The 23,896-nt window shown below is 36.3% G+C and overlaps 1 protein-coding gene across 1 annotated transcript in view; it reads left to right on the forward strand.

The window, feature by feature from the left end:
* stk32a (serine/threonine kinase 32A) overlaps positions 1 to 23,683 on the forward strand; it is a 47,964-nt gene extending 24,281 nt beyond the window's left edge. The window contains exons 6-13 of the mRNA XM_044140342.1: positions 3,830 to 3,867; positions 7,564 to 7,653; positions 9,814 to 9,917; positions 11,477 to 11,593; positions 12,837 to 12,962; positions 15,028 to 15,156; positions 18,348 to 18,412; positions 19,232 to 23,683. Coding sequence (XP_043996277.1) covers positions 3,830 to 3,867; positions 7,564 to 7,653; positions 9,814 to 9,917; positions 11,477 to 11,593; positions 12,837 to 12,962; positions 15,028 to 15,156; positions 18,348 to 18,412; positions 19,232 to 19,343 — 781 coding nt within the window. The 3' untranslated portion in view covers positions 19,344 to 23,683. The remainder of the gene's footprint in view (positions 1 to 3,829; positions 3,868 to 7,563; positions 7,654 to 9,813; positions 9,918 to 11,476; positions 11,594 to 12,836; positions 12,963 to 15,027; positions 15,157 to 18,347; positions 18,413 to 19,231) is intronic.
* The last annotated feature ends 213 nt before the right edge of the window (positions 23,684 to 23,896 follow it).

Consider the following 23,896-nt stretch of genomic DNA (forward strand, 5'->3'; position numbering starts at 1 on the left):
CAGAGTCGTCAAGTGTAAATGAGAAACATATTTAATTACACTTAAGATGTGAGATGATGCTGCTACAGTAAAAGCTGGGCTTCTAGTCAGCTGTGAGAGCGTGATGTTGTCCAGTTGCTGGTCAGTTAGACCATTTAACTCTTTTCTCTCCTCTCTGATAAATTAACTAAGTCAACAAGTAATAAAAACATTGAAACATCATTTTGTAAAAATGTTATATTAAAATCTAACAGGGAAATAGATTTAATAAGTTTTACAGCATGTAATGAATCCATATATGTTGGTTTGATGGCCTGAATTACTGACTGTCTTAGTTCTGCACCAAATGCTGAGATCAGTATTTGATTTGAGAAAACGGCTTTGCTGTTCCAGGACTTGTGTATGTGAGCGTATAAAAGCCTCAACTCTCAGGTGTGTCGGTCAGCTCCAGTGACAGTTCCGCATCATATGGCCAGGTAGCGGATTAGTTTACCCTTCGTCCTCTCATAGCAGGCTGTAATGAGGTCATTAGATCCTGCTAATAGCTTGTAAAGCCAGTCAACCAAAAGAAAAGCCAAAGGGATCAGCTTGCACTGAGTAAACCTGGGCTTTTGTCATAGACTTCTAAAAGGAACACCAACGTTTTAGCATTTATGGTATATCAGAAATGTTCTACGCCACACTCCATGAAGAACGTCAGGACCCAGAAATATTTGATTTTTGCTCTTATCTACGGTCCTTCTTTGTTGATAGAAAATGCCAATTGTCCATATCTAGGTGCCACACAAAGTTACATTTAGCTCTTCCTTTGGCTTCTTTAATTCATCTAAATGATAATGTGGATTCTTGGAGCTGTTTTTGTCATAATGCTGTTGTTCACCCCTGAAATATTCTTAGTCACAGTTTTAATTGCTGCAGATGGTGGAGGTTTCACCTCATCTAGCAAACTATTCCTCACATAACCCTGATGTGACTGGAGCTGCTGCAGTCCCATCTGTTCCTCAGAACCAATAGATGCTGCACTTCAGTTTCCCAGGATATCAACACATGTCAAGCTGCTGGGGGAAACTGGCAGCTGCTAGTTTCTTACTTCAATCTTTTTTCCTTTCTTATATCATTGAGATGAAGAATGAAGAGTAATTCTTTGTTGCAAAATTTCACTTGCATGCAGTTTTTAGTTTTTTAGATCTATATTTAAATTGATTGCAACAGAGGAACCAGGATAATTGATTATGATTGTTTCCAGAGGCTTAAGAATCTCCAAGGCTTATAAAATATTTATTAGTTTTATGGAAATGCTATAAAGAGTTGCCCTGCTGCAGACTGCTGACCTGTCCTCTCACCTGAAGCGTTCGCTAGAGCTAGGCACCAGCAGCCCTCCTGACCCCATTAGGGACAAGGGTGTTAGAAAATGGACGGATTGTTTCTACTCTCCCCCCACAACACTAATTCATGTTAAAAGTGGATCCATCTCCTTTGTTCTACAAAATTGTTTGAATGTACACCATAGAACGGTTCTCCAAATGTGTAAATTCTAGTTGACTTTCCTCCCAGTTGACTTTGGATCCAACATTTATTTTCCATTTTTATCTTGTTTTAATCCCAGATGAAGTCTGGAGAAAGGTTCATAAAATTCTGAGTATGACCAGTGAGATTTTTGCTTACAGTGTAATGTGATTAAAAATGAGGAAGAACAATAAGAGGAATCAAACGGAGCAATATAAATATACACATTAACTCCAACTTAACTAGGATGATTTCTCAGCTTTGCTATATTTTCATCCATCCCTACTAAAAAAACTCATTGTTGTATGTTTCCCTAATGTTGCTATGAGGATATTTTATGTCTGTCTTTCCACTTTCAATTATGTACTAATTATGTAGCATCCAAGAGTCTGGCTTCGTGCTACAGGTTGTCCTTCTCTGTAGGAGTGTACCACAGAAACACAAAGAAGCATACACAGGTGTTTGTTTTTGTTTTGTATTTTTCTGTTGCCTTTGATATGCTAAATGCTGCTACATTCCTCTGGAGCAGAGGATCAAAATAGAGGGAATGCTTCTTTAGAGATTGCAAGTGTTAAAATTTTGGTTTTATTGGAATTGTAAAGGGCTGCACAGTGGCACAGTTGGTAGAGCTGTTGCCTTGCAGCAAGAAGGTCCTGGGTTCGATTCCCGGCCCGGGGTCTTTCTGCATGGAGTTTGCATGTTCTCCCTGTGCATGGTGGGTTCTCTCTGGGTTCTCCGGCTTCCTCCCACAGTCCAAAAACATAACTGTCAGGTTAATTGGTCTCTCTAAATTCTCCCTAGGTGTGAATGGTTGTGTGTCCTGTCTGTCTCTGTGTTGCCCTGCGACAGACTGGCGACCTGTCCAGAGTGAACCCGCCTCTCGCCTGGAACGTAGCTGGAGAGGAACCAGCAACCCTCCCGACCCCATTAGGGACGAAGGGTGAACAGAAAATGGATGGATGGATGGATGGAATTGTAAAACCAAGAATGTAGTTCCAATTGCAATAAAATACAAACAGTTTCAGAACATCTCTGGATTTTTTCTTTTTTAATGCTTTGAGGAAAAGCAGAGTACACACTGTACCCTTCCACTCGTTTAGTTTTTGCCTTTAGTCAAATAAATGCATCACTAAACACCACACTGAAGAGAATCATTTTATCAGAACGCATCAGTCTGCAGATTTTAGGTGCACGTAAAAACTCTATCTCTGCGCTTTCAACTTTCACTCTTGTTGCAGGTAAAAAAGTAAAAAAAAAAATATTGAAATTATTTTCTCCTGTTCCACTCATTGTGTGCTCTCTGAAGTTTTTGTGAGATGATCCAGCAGATGTGACTTCTTGTTCTTCTTCGGTGTTTCAGGCCTGCAGCTCTCTTCTCTCTCCCTAATGTCATTAATCACATTTTCATTTGTTTTCAACACACACCTGGAGAACATTGTTATAATAAATCTTCAGTTTGATTTATTATGTGTCCATTTTCTACTTTAATGCAATAATGACTCAAATAACTCCAAATATTCAACTCCTGGAGAGGAAGTGAACATTTCAAATTCTGCACATCTAGGGTCTTTTTTTTCTCATTATTTGTTTGTGATGCTTGTAAATATGGAATTTATTTAAATTATGAAATAAAAATGAGGGAGTTATTTCTCCATAAAGTCATCTTTCTCACTGTCTAGTAAACATTTTAGTGCTTTTCCAGGTTTGTTTGAGAGACATTTATTGATTCAATTAAATTCAAAAATACTTCATAAATGGCAAAAAGGGAAGTAAAAGTTTTAGAAATCCAATCTATTCAAATTATATAAAAATAAAATATACAAATGTATAATTAGTCTCATATCATCATCCAATAATGATGATATGAGATAATGTATCATCATTATGTTATCTCATAACATAATGATGATAATAGATAGTTATCTACTATCATATCTACTATATGATAGTAGATAACATTTCTGTTATCTACTATCATAACAGCAACTTTGTAAACGTATTAATAGAAATTATAAATGATCTTGGTGGATTAATGTAACTTAAAAAGGTTTTTGATAATAATCAAACGATACTTTGCATCCAGAATAATTAATGACATTTTAAAACGAGACATGAATCATAAAAAATTGCTTTTTTTTCAATTCAGAAGAAAATAATTTAGTCTGATGTGATAATCTTAAACTAAAGTGACAATAAACAACTGCAAAAGAATATTCTTTGAAATTAATTTTTAAATTAACTGAACATGAAAACAAATAATGAGGGTTAAGTTGTAGTTGGATCTAAATCCCATTTTGATGCTAACACATTCTAATCTCACGGCACTTTGTGTTTTTCATTTCAGAGACATCAAACCTGACAACATTCTTCTGGATGAGCACGGTAAGATGCTTTACTAAATCATCTCTTACCCCAAAGTGATTGTAGTTTTTCAAATTATGCTTTATAGCTGTCTCATGTTAGAATGTATCTTTGGAAAAATTACATAGAGAATGTCAGTCTGAGCCATTTCTGTTCCAAACTATGACTTTACATGAGATGGATGGTTGGTGTGTGAGGAACATGGATGAAACGGGGAACGTCACGTCTCGTGTCAGTTCAACGGGAAAATTCTGCTCAAAATCTCTCAGGTTTTAGTCAGACTGGGAGAAAAGAGGCACAAACAGAAGTGAAAGCGTGTGTGTGTGTGTGCGCGTGTGTAAAAGATGTTGAATGGAACAATAGTAAATCAAAGGAGTGTTAATATAGGCTATAAAATCTTTCATCAATATGCTAATGAAGAAGAATATAAAGCAGTTCCAGTTGGCTCGCTGTATGCAGGTCCAACACAAACTTTTTTAGATGTGGTGCACTATGTAGATTTATTTATGGACTCTGGAAAGAAGCACTGAAGATGAGCTGAGATCCCTTCATCAAGTGAATACAATGAAACTACAGATGTGTGTCATAGCAGTATAAATGGAGAATTAGTTTTTCTGTTTAGTTTTCAAATGGAAACATGTTTTTACTTGTACATCAACTGCAGCACTAAAACAATTGATGGATGTTTTAAAGAGCCAAATGTGGTGTTGACTTCACTTCTTTGGCTTCAATTTGATTGAATATCTGAGACATCTGATCTGTGTATAGAAAAAAAGACCCCAAAAGAGTAGAGAGGCTCCCAAAAGTATGTACACCCCTGTTGAAATATCTGGATTTTCATTGTTTAAAAAAGAATAAACCAAGTTTTTTGGAGGAGAAAAAATCTAAAGAATTTAAAAATGCAAACACGTAGTTGCATTGACATCCTTTAACTAATATGTTACGACACATTCTCACACCGACTCGTCATATATTGATGAGTTGGGATGCCGTCTGACCATGAGAACAGGTTGTATGTTATTGAACCTTGTTTAATTAAATTTTAGCATTCAATTACCTTCAATTCACTCCTGATGGACAATCAGATTGAACTAAAATAAATTTACAATCCTCTGTGTGATTTTTCTTCCCTTATTGCTTCATTTTAGCTTAACAGTAGTTTACAGAGAAGTTAAATATATTTCTAAGCATCTAGTTCCACCACATCATGTTAGACTCATGGTACAGTTAAGACATGTAATGTAGCTTATATAAGGCAATAATTGTAAAATATTTGAAACAGCAAAGAAGCACAAAAAGTGGATATTCCTTAAAATACAATGAAAAGATGAAATCTAAGCTGGTCAGGCAGCTTTTGCCTGTTATGGAAATTCTATAAGCAATTATTGTTTATCTTCTAATTGTGACAACAATCTGCTGTATCCTCCATATGTTGGAACTAAGGGGTAGGTTTGCACGATGGAATTATTTGCTTTAAAGAAAACATCTGCACCTGGTTTAAAACAACCAAACTTTGTGAGAGAATTCCAGATGGATAACTTTCAAAAGAGCTTTCTTGGACAAAACTCTTTTGTCCAACAAATTGGGACAAAAAGCTTTGATTTGATGACCGTTTGCAAGCTGCAGTGGGTAAATATTGTCAGGTTACGAGATGCTCACACACTCCTACCAAAGGAGAACGACTGCTGAATTTTAATCATAAGGCTAAACACAAACGTGTTACATTACTGCTGTAAACGTTTAATGCAATTTTCTTAACTTTTACATTTTTCTATAAACATGTTTTTACAGCTGAATTGCACAGCATTATTACACTGTAATGGGAGGAAATTTAGACATTGTTTATAAGCGTCTTGTGTGATAAAGTGACTTTTAAGATTGATTTTATCTCAAGTCTCAAAGAAAAATTAAACAAGTTTTGTATTTATTTAAATTTTTAAAGCAGTCCATAAGGAATAAAAATGTAAAAACTAACAGCCTGAACACTGGCCAGGAAATGTAGCAGTGACATATGAGCACTTGGACAGAGAGTCCTGAGATCTCAGGGGGCAGTGGACATCTGCTCAGGGAGCTTAGGGGACATGTAGGATCAAGGTCCTGCTGTCAAAATGGAAAGGAGGCAAACTAGAGAGAAACAAAGAAAGACAGGGAGCTGAGAGGGAGAGAGGCAGAGAAGATGAGCCACTCAACAAGAAGAGGAAAAGTGATGAGCAAACATTTCTGAAAGGATTTGTCAAAGGAAGGACAAACATACGGAGATAGGAGAAGATTAAGAGGGAAAAGAGACAGTTTTAACAGATTTTGTCGGATTGATTCAGCAGAATAACAAATGCTCACCTGTAATCTCTCTCTTTGTCTGTGTATGCTCTTACAAACTCACTGCACTTTTATCTATTTATGCAATCAAGCATCAATGTTTTTTAATACTCTTACAAACAACATGAGCCATCAGAGGGGGAAGAGAGCTGTTTTCTTCTCCACATGGGGAAATTTTAAAGCACAAATTGACCTGTGATCCTTTTATTCCACAGGGAGCTGCTTCATATAGGGGAAAAACAATTTACTCATGCCCAAGTGATGGCGCTTTGTTAAGCAACATAGCCCGGGGATGCAGGGACGAGGACCTGGGGTGCTGTTGTCTAGGTTATCCACTGTGAGCTGCTGTTCATGTTTCCTACAAAAACAGACGCAGTTCATGACGAGAATGTGGTGACGTAAGCTGCAGATCAGTTCTCCACCCCAACCAAACAGCGGGAGACATGAAGAACTGTTATATCAATTCCCAACTGAGTCCTTAAAGTTACAAGTTTTAATTGCTGCGAAGCAGAGCAGCTTTGACTAGAATCAGTCCATAGATCACCAACCATATTCATATTCATACTAGAGTAGGGAGGGAAATACCACAGACATCATTACAAAACTTCTGGATATATTTTTATATTGTGTCATCTTTATATTTTGTCATTTTCTTGTCATTTTTGATATATTTTTTTATATAAAAAAGTATAATGTGCACATTATACTTTTCAAAAATTTATATCATAAATTCATCTCATATTTTTTGTAGTTTTTGCTACTTACAGAGCCTGCAATAAGTACTCACCCCCTTTAATGTTTTACACATTTTATTGCTTTTATAAACTGGTTATGATCAACAATATTTGACTTTTTTTTAAATAAAATAAAACCTAATGTCATAGTGAAGACTGATTTTTACAGAATGACAGTATTACACAGTATTTCTCTACTTAAATTCTCATGTCTGCTTCATTTGCCTATTTCTTTTCAACTAAAGACAGTTTTTATGTATAAAGGGTCAGGAGGGACACCCATTCATCCGAGTAATCACTGCTCTGCACACACGGCTGCACTTTAACTGCCCAAGGTATAGAAAAATGTAGCGTATGCAGACACATATCCCACATTCAGCTCATTAGTGTGTGATCAGTGAGCATGGCAAAGACCAGGCCTTCTGTCTCTCACCATGTTGAGGCTCAGGTCAATGCTGTGACTTTGAAAACCACTGATGTTGCTACTACCTCCCTCACAGAATCAGGGAATAATCAATAAGGAGTCATTTAATTTTCTTTGACCAGGTTGTACAGTGGATGTCTTCTTCTTTGGTCATAAAAAACTAAGATTTAGGATAAACCTGCCTGAAAGCTCCACTGATTTTAATAACTGTAGTAGTAATAATGTGATTCATCTCATCTGCAGGCCATGTCCATCTGACGGACTTCAACATCGCAGCCATCGTAAAAGAAGACCTGAAGGCAACATCAATTGCTGGAACCAAACCATACATGGGTAAGATCAGAACATTTTTCTCAAGTCTTCAAAGTCCAGTTGGATCTGGGATGAATCAAACTCACTAAACAAACTGGTGAGAATTTCTCCCCTTTTTGTTTGAAACTCCATTTGACTTGTTTATTGTTGGTGAGTAAAAGGAAAAAACTTCTGACATCATAGAAAGATTTATAAATGTACTTATAAATCATCTGTGATATTGAGTGTATTTTTTACATGAAAGCTTCAAACACTGACCAGAGTATTTTCTTTAGTTATTTCAAGAGGAGCAGTCTTTTGTCAAAGGTGAAATCTGGAGATTCTCTCTTTTCTGTTTTAGAGAAAGAAAAAAAAAATCTTTGTCCAGAGCTGAAAAATATTTGCTCCCTTCATAATTTCACCTTTTTATCTTTATTTATACTTTATACTACTTAAATATTTCAGATTATTACATTTTAATATAAGGCAATAGAAACAAGTAAACAAAAGAAAATTTTATTTATTTTATAACTTTTAACAGAATATTTTAATTCCAGGTCATGTTACAGCAGCTCATTAAATTCCACCAGCACTAATTTGCTTTAGATTTGTAATGATACTGTTTTAGGTGAAATTAACATATCATTAATGTATTGTATTAGTACTTGATATTTCTGTATTTTAATTTTTATTGACTCTAGAAGAAAACTAATAAAAGGTTTTACAGTTATTAGACATTTTTGTACATTTATAAAGAAAATCTGTTTAATTTGAAGCAGTCCTGTCTCTAAAAAAAGAAAAAGTTTATCCCTTTAGGCACAGATGTGCTTCGCCTCACTGTGACTCCTAAATGCATCAGACATCACTTTGATGTGGATTCAGCCTCTGTGAGATTAGATGGGAGATAATAGGATTTCAGGGGGATATAAATGATGAGGTAGAACATTTATTTTTTCTGTTTTTGAAGGTTTGAATTTGTTTGCTCCAAGCAGACTTTTTTTTTTTTCCATAAATGTGAAAAGTTGGACTCCTGTAAAGTGAGTGATTGTTCCTCAGATGGATATTAGAATCCTGTGTGACAAGCTGAAAGTGGAACATCATGGCATGATGGCAACTCTGGTCAAAATATACACAGAAATCTTAAAATCAATTAACCTTCATCTCACAACAAAGCAAGACAAAAATCCACATTTTAATTTGAGTTCAACAAACATCCCCAAAAGTATGATCAGTGTGAGTTGATCAATGTTTTAGTAATATGTGATATCATGTTTCTGTGTAGCAAAAACAGGACAGGACAAAGAAACCTATTTCTCTATGTGCTGCCATCTGCATGGTGAAATGTGGTGGCAGCATCATGCTGCTGGGAATCTTTCATTAGCAGGAAGGGAAACTGGTAAGAGTTGATGGAGAAATGGGAGGGGCTAAATACTGGAAGAATAAAAAGCATTTGTGGTTTCAAAACACTTTTGTGTGAGCATAATCCTTTAGCTTTAACACAATACAATGTATTAGTCAGTGCCTGTTACTCCCCCAAGGTCTAGGGGTTCAGTAACATAAAAAAGTGTCCAGAGAAAAAGTGGAATGTAAAATGATTTATTACAAAAAAGATGGTTTCAGGGGCCGTTAGAGTGCCTCTGTCACATCCTAAAAAGCATGGGGGTTCGTTAGATGAAGTGTGGGAAAACAAGCAGAACACAATTTACTCCAGAATAGATTATTCTCTTCTATTAGAGGAAAAGAATAACCAATCATTAGTCACCGCCTGACTGCACGTCTACTATGTGAAATATTCAAAACATGAGCTCAGATTTGAAGTCTGTTTGATTATCACTCCTGTCAAAAAGGATGAAATTCATCATTTTATGTCCAGAACAAACAGGCCAGCTATGACCCTGAAGTCTTCACATGTATTTTTAAGTCTGATGCGTCACCATGTGTGATCTAGTACAGAATGAAACAAATTAGAACATGTACAAAGAAATTCGTTGTGAAAGGGGGAACAAAATGTCTCATGCATATTCAACAGTCACAACTATAACATTCAACATCTCTCTGTAATATTTCTGGTTTTAGAAATATTCAGCTCAGCTAAATACAAGCTAAATAAGAAAAAATAGTCTCAAAATACTTTTTTTCTTATACTAAGTAACCTGGAATGTTGAGATGTTTTAATGATATTGTGTGTTATTTTCTGTTCAGCTCCTGAGCTGTTCCAGAGCTTCGAAGGATCCCACCCTGGCTACTCCTTCTCTGTTGACTGGTGGTCTCTGGGGATTGCAGCCTATGAACTACTGAGAGGACAGGTAACAAACACAATCTGCTCTCAAATGGCTCACCTCTGTGTGACCTTAGACCTGTCTGTAGTCAGTAATGTATGGGATTCTTGTAAGAAGGTGTTTAACAGATCAGTAATCAGCATTTCACAAAGTTAAGGGAGGTCAATCATTTAAAATAAAATCACTTTTTGCATAAAGATGTCACTGTTCTGTCATGGATGAGAAATGAGTTTTCACTTATTTTCCATTCTGTTCTATTTTAGCACATAATTTAAAAAAGCTGGAACTTTCAACACTTTAATGGCAATCAAAGCTGACCTGAAGATGTAAAGAAGTTTGGGTTTTTTTTCTCATTTTTTTCCTCCTACTCTAACCAAACTATTTGTCAAATTATTTCCATTACAGATGATGCATTATTTTCCTTTCTTTGATCTGAAGTTTCTTAGCCCTGTACAGACTGCAAGAACTAGAGCAGGGCAAAGTGCTTCCAGTGACAAACTGAGATGTTTACTGGACCTTCTCGACCTCTAAATGGGTCGACAACCTCATCAGATTATATTAACATTAATTTATTAATTAACATAAGATTACATAACTATTCATTTATTAATTAACATAAGATTAAATTTCTTGTACAAACAAGAAGTTTTGCTTTAAAGTAAAGTTTAAGTTTCTTTCTCTGCATTTTTGGTTGAAACGTTTTTGTTCTTGACGCGGTGATGTTACACACTGTAATTTTATTTAAGGAAGAGTATCAGTACTTTATCATTATTACACAAATAAAAGTATAATGTGATAAATCTTCTCCTAAAAGTGCTTTTTTTTCCAAAAAGTTATTGAAGTAAATGTAATCTGTTACTCTCTAACAAGCTACTTTTAGTCTTCAGGTCCTGGTATCTAAGAGGAAATGCCACAGACTATGAGAAACGTTTGTTTTGCGCTGCAAAAACATAAGTGGTGTGTATTAGTAACACAGTAGGGTCATCTTGAAAAAGATCCTTCAGAGAACAGGGCAGTCTTAATCAAAATGAACAGGCCTTGAGGGTAGTTATTTTCACAAGACTTTAAATCTTATCACAACTTCTACTAAACTCTCTTTCTTAAGCTGCTCTGCCACATTGCACCACATTAATGCCTCGCTTTATTTCACCTTTGCCTGACCATTTGCTGGCATGTGCTGAGCTTTGCAGAGGAGCAAATCAATTCTTGTCAATTTGTTTTATTTCTTCCAACCTCCTAAACGGCTTTAACTGCACAGTGAGTTAGAATAATAGGAACTGTAAAGTTTGGACTGTCATGCATTCAGTTACAGGTAAATGAAAGTGGGGACGTATCGTGACACCTGGGGCATTAAATTATGACACAGAAAAATACAAAATGCATCCATTTAGTCTTGCACTGTCTTTTCACCTCTCCATCTTGAATCACTTTGTTTCATCCAAAGACAAAACTTCATCCCTTATTCCCCTTGTCCTCAATGCTGTCATTTGTCTTTACCAGAGCAGAAAATGAGACCATAAAAGGTGTGAGCAAGGGGAATATCTCTTCTCTTCTCCTCCCATCTCCACTCTTTGTTGCTATTTCAGAGACCATATGTGATGAGATCCAACACACCATCTAATGAGATTCTACAAATGTTCCACAAAGTCCATCCGACTTACCCAGCAGCCTGGTCTCTGGAAATGAAGTCTCTTCTGAGAAAGGTACATTTCTATTAATGTGTCTACAAGGTTATTAGGATCAGAATGGAGTAATATCAGCATGAGTTGTTTAAAATAGGAGGAGTCCTGTTGTTTGACTCAATCAGCCAGTTAGTTTGGTCAGTTGAGGGCAGTATTGGATTGTTCATAGAGCATTTCAACCTAACTTCCATCCAAAGATGCCCAGTTGATTACAAAGCACAGTTAACAGTTACTAATCCTGCCCTGAAGTAGAAGTAGATTGTACAATTTGCAGCTTTACTTTCAATACATTTACATATCTATGCATACAGCTCTGGAAAAAATTAAGAGACCGCTTAAAGTAATCAGTTTCTCAGATTTTACTTTTTGTTTGAGTAAAATGAATATTGTTCTTTTATTCAATGAACTACTGACAACATGTCTCCGAAATTCCAAGGAAAATTGTAGCATTTATTTGCAGAATATAAGTGCGGTTCAGTGCATTGAACCCCTCTGAGTATACAAAGCAATTTCCAGAGCTATGTATATTTCAATACATATAAACTGTTCAAAAAGTAGTTTGCTATGAGCAACAGACATCCTTCATAAAGCAGGCAGGAAGTGATTCACAGAGTGAAACATCAGAACTTGTACCCCCTGGGAGATGGGTAGATGTTCTGCACACATTAGACAAGCTATGCTGAACAATAATAACTTTTAATGTTCATAATCTCTAAAATGTTCTCGACATTGAGATTTATTTGTAAAACTGAAGGACTTCCTCTTGTTTGATCATCTTCTCTTACCAGCAATTCACTGCAGTCTAATTGTTGCATTGCTTCGTGCTCAGACTCCTCTGAGCTCATTAGCATTCCTGTTGCATGTGAAAGTGTGTGAGTTGGCGCGCGTGTGTGCGTGTGTGTGTGTGTGTGCAAGGGGAAGGAAAAGAGTGGAGAGAAGAGAAAGTGAGAATGAAAAGAAAATTCAATGCTCCATACATTTGTCCTCCGTCTTCCAGGCCTCTCAGGCCACTGTTTTCTCTGCACTATCATTTGCTACCTGAATGCATTTCATTTCATTTCCTTTCTCTCTGTTCCTCCTTGTTTTAGAATCTATCTCCCTCTCCTTCCAGCCTGCCTGACTTCGAAGGGTGTCTTCTTCCTGTCAGTTTTCTGTCTCTGCCTTATCCTTCAGGCGAAGCACATCCTCCTGTCAGCGTCTCAGTGAGACTCTGAGCCCAACTTGTAAACAATCATTCAGACTAAAATCTTTTTCTCTGCTTCAGTTGCTGTGCATAGATGTCCAGAAGCGCATCTCCTGTCTCGCAGAGCTCCAAGATCTGGATTACATGTCTGATGTCAACTGGGATGCAGTTCTCAACAAACAGCTTCCTCCAGGCTTTATTCCTAATGTGAGGATAAAGAACATGTGAACTCTGAAAGACTGACTGACTCTTTGTGTTACGCAGCAAAATATTCATTCAAATGCTGTTGAATTTTTATCCTACCATTCTAATACCAAGATAATTGTTCTGACTAAATCAATCTTCTTCTCATACAGTAATACAGTTTTTAAATTCCTATGGTAGAATTTTGACCCACTGGTCTTTGCAGATTTTTAAAAAAATTCTCTCATATTGAAGAGTTTTTAGGAATCAATTTCTTGTTTCAAATCATACTGCAGTGTATCATTTGGATTCATGTCCAGACCTTTACCAATTCCTATCCAGACTTTCATTTTTATTTTTTTATTTTTTTTATTTTTTTTTACCCTTGACTCACTGATGTGTTTGGATTCTTGTCCTGCTGCATAATCCTTGTATGATGAGGTTTAATGTTCTCCTTATGGGATTTTCTGCTAAAGATCAGAATTGATGGTTTCAGTAATTGTGTCAAGTCGTTCTGGTCCTGAATTAGCAAAGAAAGCCACCAACCTCTATGTTCGACTGCCATGATGACATTCTTCTTTGAATGCTGTGCTGCTTTTACAGCAGATATAGTAGGATACGTACCTTCTGGAAAAAGATCTTCTTAGAAGTCTTAAGGATCATCAAAAACTTTTTCTGAAGAATATGAGATGGATGTTGGTGTTCTGTTAGATCGTTAGTTGTTGCTGCCTTAGCATTAAACCTTGGATGCATTTTTCTCCAATTTCTTTTCTTTTAGTAATTGTACATTGTGAATGCTGGCATTATCTGAGCCAAGTAAGACCTCCAAGACTTTAGATGTTGTTCTTAGTTATTTTTTGACCCCCTGGATGAGTAATCAAAACACTGTTGGAGTAATTTTCTTCAGTCAGTCACTCCTTTAAAGGTTAATCTGTTCCACGTTCACCCCATTTGTGAAAAATGTTTCTCACAGCAGTTCACTAGAAGCCCATTAAAAATGGCTTGTAACATTTTCCTGACAGATAAATGTCAAACATGTGGCCAGTCAATTAATATCTAATTACCAAAACAAGCAATGCTACTATAGTTACACATGTTGGTTTTTCCCTTAATAAATATTAATTCTAAAACTATTCTATGTTTTTTATCCTGAATTAAAAAAAATATATATATATAATAATTTATTAGGTATAGACAATTTAAAGCACAATCCAATCTGCAGCACATCGTTGTCTGGCAGCTGTAAACGCCACATCCTGGAGGGACGCGTCGAATCTCCCCCTGAGCGTAAATATTGTCTTCATTTGAATCTGTCTACCCTACTTTCCATGAATTTGATTTGACAAAATTGCAACTTATATTTTCAGCATCTATACAGAAACATCATATGTTCGCAGGGGGGAATGTGAACATTGTCCAGAACAGCACCAAGCAGGATGCTGGGAGGCCCCTTAAGTTGAAACTGAAATAAGAGAAAGCATCATGATATCTACTTGTAGCTCTAAAATGATTTCTGGATCATTTTGCCAGACTCTACTCAGATTGTGCTTTTGTGTAGTCATACTATAGGAGAAAAAATCTGGCAGCTTGATGCACCATGGCTGGTTTCAATGGCAGCTGCATTTATTTATGCAGATTACAGCTACAGGTTTGTAATGAAGTCCTACAATAAATACAATTTAAATACAAAAGTCTTTAATAGGGAGTAAGTCCTTTGAATAATTTTATACATTGTGACAAAGTAGCACAACTCTGTGTAGTCGACGTCTGTAGGTCCAGAGAATTTAAAACCACTGACTGATCAAAGGATCAATTGCAAATTACGAATTTCTGATTATGTTGCTATTCTTTATTCTGAGTTTTTCAGCCATCATTAATATTTGATAATAGATGGGAAGCATAAAAAAGGAAAAGTCCAATGGAAAATTAAATCAGTGCACATTCATTTAACTTGTCAAACAACCAAAGGTTTGGAAAAATCTGACAGATCTTCTTTTCTTCCACTAGTTTTATGTGAACCTGTAACATCTAAAATGGAAACAACTTATTTCAATCTCCTTAACAGTTTTTTTTTGTTTTTTTTTTAAAGAGACGGAGACTAAACTGTGACCCCACCTTTGAGCTGGAGGAAATGATCCTGGAGTCCAAACCTCTTCACAAGAAGAAGAAAAGGCTAGCTAGAAAGACCAGGGAACAGGGATCCGACGGATCCCCGCAGGTAAATGTGTTCTGATGGAACACAAAGATGATACTGTCTATAAATATCTGCTGTGTTTGTGCAACACTTTAACATATCCATTTACAAAGGCCTTTGGGGCCACTTATGAAGGATGGAACTTAAGTCAGAAACAGAAGAAAGAGAGTGTGTGTGTGTGTGGGTGTGTGTGCGTGTGTGCGTGTGTGTGTGTGTGTGCGTGTGTGTGCGTGTGTGTGTGTGTGTGGTCTGTGTGTGAAGAGCGAGTGAGATGCCGGCTGGTCAATCAATAAGGAATAAAAACGTTGCCCTTATGCCTGTCCCAGCATGCTTTCTGTGCATTACCCTGCAGCTGCTCTACATTCTGTCTAGATCTTCCTGTTTCTTCTCATCTTCATCCTCTTCCTTTCATCCTCTGTTCTTTCACTGTCTTTAGACTCTTTCAACACTTCTATCAACTATTGGCTCCTTGTGCTTTCACTTCCAGTCAGTGTTCATTCCTCGTGTTGTTTTCATTTCCAAAACTATTGCGCTGCGTGAAACTTTAACCTTTTTGTTATGCTACATCTGCATCGCTTATGTTGCCTCAACTAATTGACAAAGATGACAGAGAATTCAGCAGTTTTGCTGTATTTTCACAAAATGACACATTTCTACCTTTCTAAAAATGTACTTTCCACATTTAATTCAGACATGTACATTAGTTGAAATAAATGTCAAGTTTTTTATTGTATTATTTGTTTTCAGTGGATTTCTCTGTTCTTTTCTCTGTCCACCTTAAATTTTCCAGCTTGTTTTGCTAATTTATGTGAAATTCATTTATGACACAAAATAGTAGAAATAATACTAATATCTGTGAAATAATTCCAGCAGTGAGAATTATTCTTTATCAGCTGCAACTTAAAGTCAAATTCAGACAAAACACTGTTAGCCCAAACGCTAAATCTCAGAAGAATGTCCCTCTTGGGCTTTCATCCAGCAGACCACTTCTCAGTAAGGTTGTCACACTAAGTGGACAGTTTAATCCAGTATTTGGAGCTTTTAGCCTCTAAATTGTCTGTTTAAAAGCATCCACTAAAGCAGTGTCAAAAGAGTGAAAACAATCATAGGAATCATCAGCACGTAGGCTTATATTTGGGTTTTAAACAGGGCCAGTGTTTTTTTGTTTGTTTGTTTGTTTTTAACCAAAAGCACGGTTCAGTCAACTACAGAATAAGTCTTGGTTAACATAGCACAAAAAGACACTTGTTTTAGAGAAATGATGCACATATAAAAACAATTTGTCACAGTAAAAACTGTTTAAGTTCTCTGGAAAATGTCTTTTCTTTTGAATGGATAGCTGGTCAACCCAACAAATATGAACATGTTAGGCTTTACACATGCTTACGGAGTATTTTAGTCAGAAGTCCTGTGTCCCAATGCTGTTTGCAGACATGCATGCAGGATGTTTGTTGTCACTGAAGGCTTTGCTACAGTTTCACATCTGCAATTTCTGAATACTTGTGTATCACAAACCTGACCCAAAGCAGGTTTCAAGCTAACAAACGGCTGTGCAGATGTTGAACATTAAGTCTAGCCATGTTTGTAAAGTATGTGAGCCTGTCATGTTCTCTTTCTATCACATCTATTTCTTTTGGTTTGCCACATGTGCCGTTATTCCTCTTTGTTGATTTTCTTTTGCTGCTTTTGTTTGTTTCTTTGTCCTTTCTGCCTTTCACATCACAAGTTCACCCTGTCCTCAATGCCAGCACCAGGTTTCTTTTCACATTTTGTGTCCCATGAAATTATTTTCTTTCTGATAGCAGGTGTAGCTTTCTGAAAAACACATTTGTCTGTCTGCTATAAAATTGTGTGGCCAGTGATTCTTCTTTGTAAGTTTTTTCTCTTTGCTGCTCTGCTATGTAACATTATTATAAAATTCCCTCACTAGTCATTTTGGCTCTTTTCTTCTGTTTTAACCTCCTTCTCCTCTTCCTGTCCTCATCATAATTTTATTTGCCAAAAGCTTTTCCCATACCTGTCCTCTTTTCATTGTTGGACGTAAACCCTTGGAGCCGACATTAATAGTTTCCTAGATTTAAGACCTAGTTAAAATAAGCTTAAACAGAAAGCTGCTCATTGCACAAATGGGACTCCATGTTTGATCATTTAAATGAGGATAAGAGCAGACTTCCTTAGATACACTAATAATCTACACGCTTAGTAAATCCAATAAAATTTAGACCTTTTCCAAATCCTCAGATGGTGGCTTTGGCCTTTCTTAAAGGTTAGTTATCTAAATAACATTTAATGGCATTCCAGATTATATTAGGAAAACATTTCTTTTTCCTTTCATGTTTCTGTCTGGGATCGTTTCTCTTTCACATCCACTTGGAGTAAAGTGAGTCAGCGATTATATATATTTATGATCTCTTTCCTCACTGCCTCTTTGAAAGCATGAGAAAGCACCTGTCTGCTTGTCTTGGCACTACATTAGTGTCGGCCTGGTGCTGCCTGATCTCACATGATGGAGTGGAACACATTACAGAAAAAAGCAGGTGGAAAAATCCGAGCAGACGTGTCCTTCAAAGATACAAGACCTACCTATAAAACCTATAAAACATCTTGAACTTTTTCACCTTTTGTCAAGTTAAATCACTCGGTTAATAATTTATGCCCACTGAAGGCAATTTGTTGTCCTGGTTTGAATTTATTCCATAAAATCTAAAACAAAAATGCTTAGATTGGTTGGTATAAAGTGACAAAATGTGAATTAGTTTAAGAGATATGAATGGTGGGGGGCCGTGGTGGCACAGGGGCAAAGCATGACCCACATATTGAGGCCTTAGTCCTCATGGCGGAGGTCGCAGGTTCGATTCCTGGCCTGCCTATATTTGCCGCATGTCTTTCCCCTCTCTCATTACCCTGTTTCCTGTCAAACTACTTTCAAATAAAGGCCACTAGAGCCAACAAAATCTTAAAAAAAAGAGAGAGAGATGAATGTTTTTGTAAAGCATTGTGGGTTCTTCCCTCAACTGTCATCGTCACAAAGACGGCGAGGAATGTTATATGTGACATAAACTCTACAGTAAAATATTATAAAAACAAAATCAAAGGAAGAATTGATCAACCAGTTATTACAAAACCTAATTCTCATAACTAATGGTTTTTTTTTCTTGTACACTGTTGCCATTATTGACTTGCTAAGTTATCCTGTTTTTATCTGTTTTTCCCAGAATGGACAGCTGCAGCAGCGTTTGGACAACGTCCAGAGGGACTTCATTGTCTTCAACAGAGAAAAGTAAGGAAACTTCCAGACCTTCACTACAACCTCCACTGGTCAAAGAATCACACAACAGCATTTACTCTGAAAATATATTACTGGTAAATAAATACATTTGGGACCAAGGGTAAAGATTCAAATTCTAAAATTTTTAGACTTGGGAGAATCATATTAAATTAAATCAAAAGTGTTCCTTGGTTGCTGATTAAATCATATGGGATTCTGTGAAAGAAAAGTAAAGCTGATTTTTTTTTTATGGAATGTTTGTGGGTGTATGATCAAGGCAAAAACACACCAACTGGTATCAACAGGAGCCTTCCTGTTGGCTGTGAGGTGGAGGAACAAAGTTTTAAGATTTATGTGATCTAACATTTTTACTGGTTCTTTCTAAATATATAAATGTTTATAATCATTCTTTCTGCTTTTATGAATTTCACCCTCCAAAACAAACCTTGGATGGAGATATTCTTGAAGTGATTGAAACGAGAAAGATTAAACAATGCTCAAACATTTCCAAGGTTACATTAACCAACACAATGTTTTCCAGTAACTGTAGCTTTTGGGGAAAAAAATCAAATGAAAAAAAAATTCAAGATCAGCATAAAAATTGTTAAAAACATCAGGGTTATGCAACTTACTCACTGAAAATCAAATGTTAGAAACAATTTAGTGATGAATTCTCAAATTACCAACTAAAAATCATATCATGGACACATTTTGCATTTTAGAAATATAGAGCTTTATGGTGGAACTATGATGAATAAACAGGCTTATTAAAATGTGACATGAGTGAAAAATGATCTGCTCAACATAAGATTTTTGTTCTTATCTCAACAGGTCAAGGAAAGTCGTAGTGGATTCTTCTGAACTATCCACAAGCGAGAAGAACAAGGCAATAGAGGATGGACAGAACAACAATGTTGAACCAGCTGCCTATTTATCAGGATAGGCTTCCTGCTCCCACTTTCCCAGCTCATCACTTGCACTTGCCTCCAGCTTGCAGTTCAGCAACTTACAAGCAAAACCTGTCGTTCTGGCAGCACACAATCTCACCTGCTCCTCTATGTTCCTGCACTCCTTCATAGTCTGTAAAACCTCAAGAACAACACTGTGCGCACCATTAGAGCTAAAAAGCAGCAAGGCGTCAAAAGATGGTGTCCCTGAGAGGCAGCCATGCCAGAGCCTGACTGACAGACTGCTTTGCTGTCACCAAATGGATGAACTCCCAGCAGAGTCACTGGTATAATTTTCCCCTCCGTCACCCTGGTGCTCTTACGTCTGCTCAGCCTCGGTTCTGAGCAGAATGCTGTAGCAAGAAGCCAGATCATTTCCAAAACCAAGACAACAGAGCACCTCCACCTGAATGTACTGACATTGGTTTTACTATGAGAGGTTTTCTAGCTAACTATGGTCATTTAATTATAATATTGCAGTTGGTAGTGCTACATAACAGCGCTGTAATTTCACAGAATGTAAAGGTTATTTTTATGGAAGGAAAACGTTTCTTTCTGAAAATGTACCTAAACTTACCAGGTACTTTTCATAATGAACTGGGTTCTTTTTCTGTAGCTTTTTTTGGTATCTTCCCTGAAGATTTTACAGAATTGATCAGACACTTTCTGGGACATACCAGTGAATTTCCTGAAACTCAAAGCTAGCTATTTGGAACCTTATGGGTATTCTAGTGAGTTCTGAATGGTAACCTCTAAGTTTTAGAAAAGTGTCCTCTGAATTAAAGTAGCTGGTAAGTTTAGGAGAAAAACTTGTAATTTCCAGATGCTATCTGATAGAGTACATTGAGAAAGTATTCACCCCTCTTGGCATTTCTTGCGTTTTCCAGCTTACAAGCTGAAAAAGTGGATTATTTTAGGATTTGCATCATTTCTTTAAAGAACATGCAACTTTCAACATTTAATTTTCTTTTTATTGTGAAATAATCAACACCAATTACATCTGCAAGTCTCTAAGAGCTCACCTCATCCTTCCTCTGGGATTGTTTCCCAACTCCTCCAGATAAAACTTCTCCAGCACTAGATGGTTTCCGGTGGTGAACAGGAATCTTTAAGTCTGACCACAGATTGTCAATTGAATTGAGCTTTGGCCTTTGATTAGACCTTGCCAATACATTTAAAATTTTCCATTAAACCACTTGAGTGGTGAAGTGGAAAAATTGCTTCAGCAGTATGCTTTGGGTCATTGTATTGCTGAAAGGTGAACCTTTCTCTCAGTTTCACATCGCTGACAGACTGAAACAGGTTTTACTTAAAAATATTCCTGTTTATCTCCTTTCATCTTCCCCTCAGCTCCAAACAGTTCTCCAGACCCTGCTGGTCTGTTCTTGGGGTGCTGAGATGTGTTAATTTTGAGCCAGACATAATGACTGAAAAGTCAAGTGTTTATTTTTTTTTCTTCCATAAAGCCCAACTCTAAGTACACGACTTACGTTGGTCACATGAACAGACACTCCAGTCTTTGCTTCACACAAAAAATAACAAGATTGGTGAATAGTCTTGCATGGTACTGCAGGTTCAGGAAAGAACATGGTATGTCTTGCAATGTGACCTAGAAGTTCTGGAAAAACTTACCAGGTATTTATTTATCAGATACCTATGAGTAATCTGGGTACTTATCACACAGTTTTCCAGAAAGTGCCAGATATGTTCTGGAAAGAGTCTGGTAGGTTTTGGAAGGTGACATCCAAGTCCCAGGATAGTAACATGTTAGTTCTAGGAAAGTACTTGATCAGTTCAACGAAATAATCTCTGCATTTCAGAGAGTAACCTGAAGTAACCTGTGTAACCACAGCATGAGCTGCGTTATGTAGCGCCACCAACTTAAAGTGATTCTTCAGTCATCCTGTGTATGAAAACCTAAGGACCTGAGCCTGAAATATTTAATAACAATCAACCACTGCGTAGAAACACTTTTCCTCTATGATCCATATAACTTTGGATACAAGCATGACAGAAGTAGCACTATTAAACTGCTAATCTTATTAGACAAAACCAAACTTTGTTTTTAGCGATGTAAGAATGATTCGAATTGAATTAGAGGCTTGAAAATGAATGGCTTGCTTTTTCAGGGCAATATTTAAATGGATTAGTGATCCTGATGCTTAGCTTGGCTAATTAAGCTAGCAGTGTTGATAGGTTTTTAACATTTAGTGTCATGCTGCAATTCAGACTGTAAGATAAAATAGACAAATTTTTGTGATTTGCTCACAGTTGAGGTTTTTAGTTCTAGAAAATTTTATTTGTGGAATCAAACAATAAGATAAATATGGTTTAATCTTGAGGGAAACTAGGAAACTAAATGTTACCATAATTGACCAAAAAAACTGAAAAAAAACTTAAAAAAAAAAAACTTAGCCTTGGTCTGCAAATGACCTACTAGGGAAGTTTTCTCTCTTTGCACATATTGTTTTCATTATTGGTAGCATTTATGCAACAAATGCTGTGAATGAATAAATCTTAGGGATGGACAGATGAATTTTATCAGTTAGTGTTTGCGCTCTCTGCCAAATGTGTGTTGATGTATTTCCTCTTTTGAGTTGATTTTAATCAGTTATTTCTCATTTGAAATGCTCATTATCAGTTTGTACAATATTCAAATCCTGGATTCTGCACCTGGCACACATGAGAGGCAACAAAACAACGTCTAGTTATGTTATCAGAATAAACATTTCTCATCAGCTCATCCCCTCAAAATATTTGCCTGCTTGCACAAAGAGGGATGCCTTATAGATCTCACACTAAGCTGACTCCTGTATGTAAAAGTAACAAAATCCTCACCTTCTTTAAAGCTACTAAATAAAAATATAAATTTTAGCAATGACTCATTGCACCACTGACTCTGCTGTTATCTAGCTGCAAAGTGAATCAGTCCTTTCAAGCTTCTTTATTTTTCTTTATTAACTTTAAAATAAATTCAGTTATTTAAATTCATTAGTAATGACACTTTTCTATTTAAGATTGGTACAATGTTTTGACTTACCTCTGTGTTCTTTCTGTTCTTGTTGTTGAGGTAACTTTACAGATCTAAAGATGGCACCTTGTGTAAGTTGTAGGAATAACTTGGGATGACTAAAGGATTAGTCTGAGCTTGTTTTACTGTGTAAATAATATTTGGGGAATAACTATTCAAACTTGTAGATTTAAAGTCCTAAAAAAGGGGGGAGTGTATTGAACAAAATGAGTGATATTCAACCAAAATGATTTCTGACACTGACATTTGAACAACATTTACAGATAGTATTTATGCCAGGTAAATCAAGGTAAAAGGGAGGAATCTTTATCCTAAGTACAATTCTAGTCTATTATTTGATAAGAGAATTATACAACTGTGAATTTTACCCACGTTCTGTTGTCCTTCAGTTGTCCTTCAGTTATCACTGTGTATTTACTGTGAGCAATTGTGATGTAGTTTAAACTTTTAATGTGTGCCTTAAATAATATATTTCTTTTTTGGAAACAATACACCTCTGTTGTTTGCTTTGTTCTAGTGTATTGAATTATTTTATTATTTTTTTCATCAAAGTGCAGGCTGCCCTCCAGTGTTGTTTGACTGGTGTTACAACAAATGGATAAATGCAGGGAGTATGACTGCTGAGAATATTTTACAAAAAGATGACATTTTGAATAAATAGTTGAGTAAAAAGCACATTTACTTACATGAGGCAACAAAAGACTTTCTCTTTTGCTGCAGTTGACAAGCTTTATGAGCTATTCTCTCCTCTTACACACACTCATCCACTGTTTACGATTTGAGTTAACTGCTCCCTGAGGTCATCTGGAGGGTACCGCCCATTCCTTCCTCCACAGCAGACTTAGCTGATGCAGCGCTTTCCACAATATTGGCTCAACGAGAGAGGGGATTTTCAGTTGATAAATGCTTCCACTTCTGCCTGGCAGTGCTGCAGATAAGCAGGCCACCTCAGCATATAAATTTGGCATTAAAATGTTTAAAGTAAAATATGAGACAAAGATTTTGGAAAGAAATGTATTCAGAGAGGACAAGAATTGCTGCCATATTAGTAAAAAAAAGGATTGCTACATTGTGTTAGACACAAAGTTTGTTCTTTTATCCATTTTCCATTCATGATCTTATCATGAAACCAGAAGTTTACATACATCAATTTAAAAAAAAAACACGTACACCTTTTTCCTCACTGCCTGAAGTTAAATTAAACCAAATTTCTTTAGTTTTAGTTAGATTTACATAAATTAATTTGTGTTTGTTAAAGTGCAGAGGTGGCTAATAAAATGTTAATTTTGAAGACAAATACATTTCTGACATATTCTCTCATTATTGTGGCATTTTGCAAATGGAAATAATTGCATTAATTCTTACCTAAAACAAGAAAAGTTTGGTCTGATTTAAGTTCAGAGGGTGAGGAAAATAAATGTACGATTCATTTCACTGAGTGTATGTAAACTTCTGGTTGACTTTATGTGAAACGCTACATTGATTCTATTGTTTGACCCGGGCATGAATGGGATGTTT

Source organism: Gambusia affinis, linkage group LG15, assembly GCF_019740435.1.
Source record: "Gambusia affinis linkage group LG15, SWU_Gaff_1.0, whole genome shotgun sequence".
NCBI classification, from domain to species: domain Eukaryota; kingdom Metazoa; phylum Chordata; class Actinopteri; order Cyprinodontiformes; family Poeciliidae; genus Gambusia; species Gambusia affinis.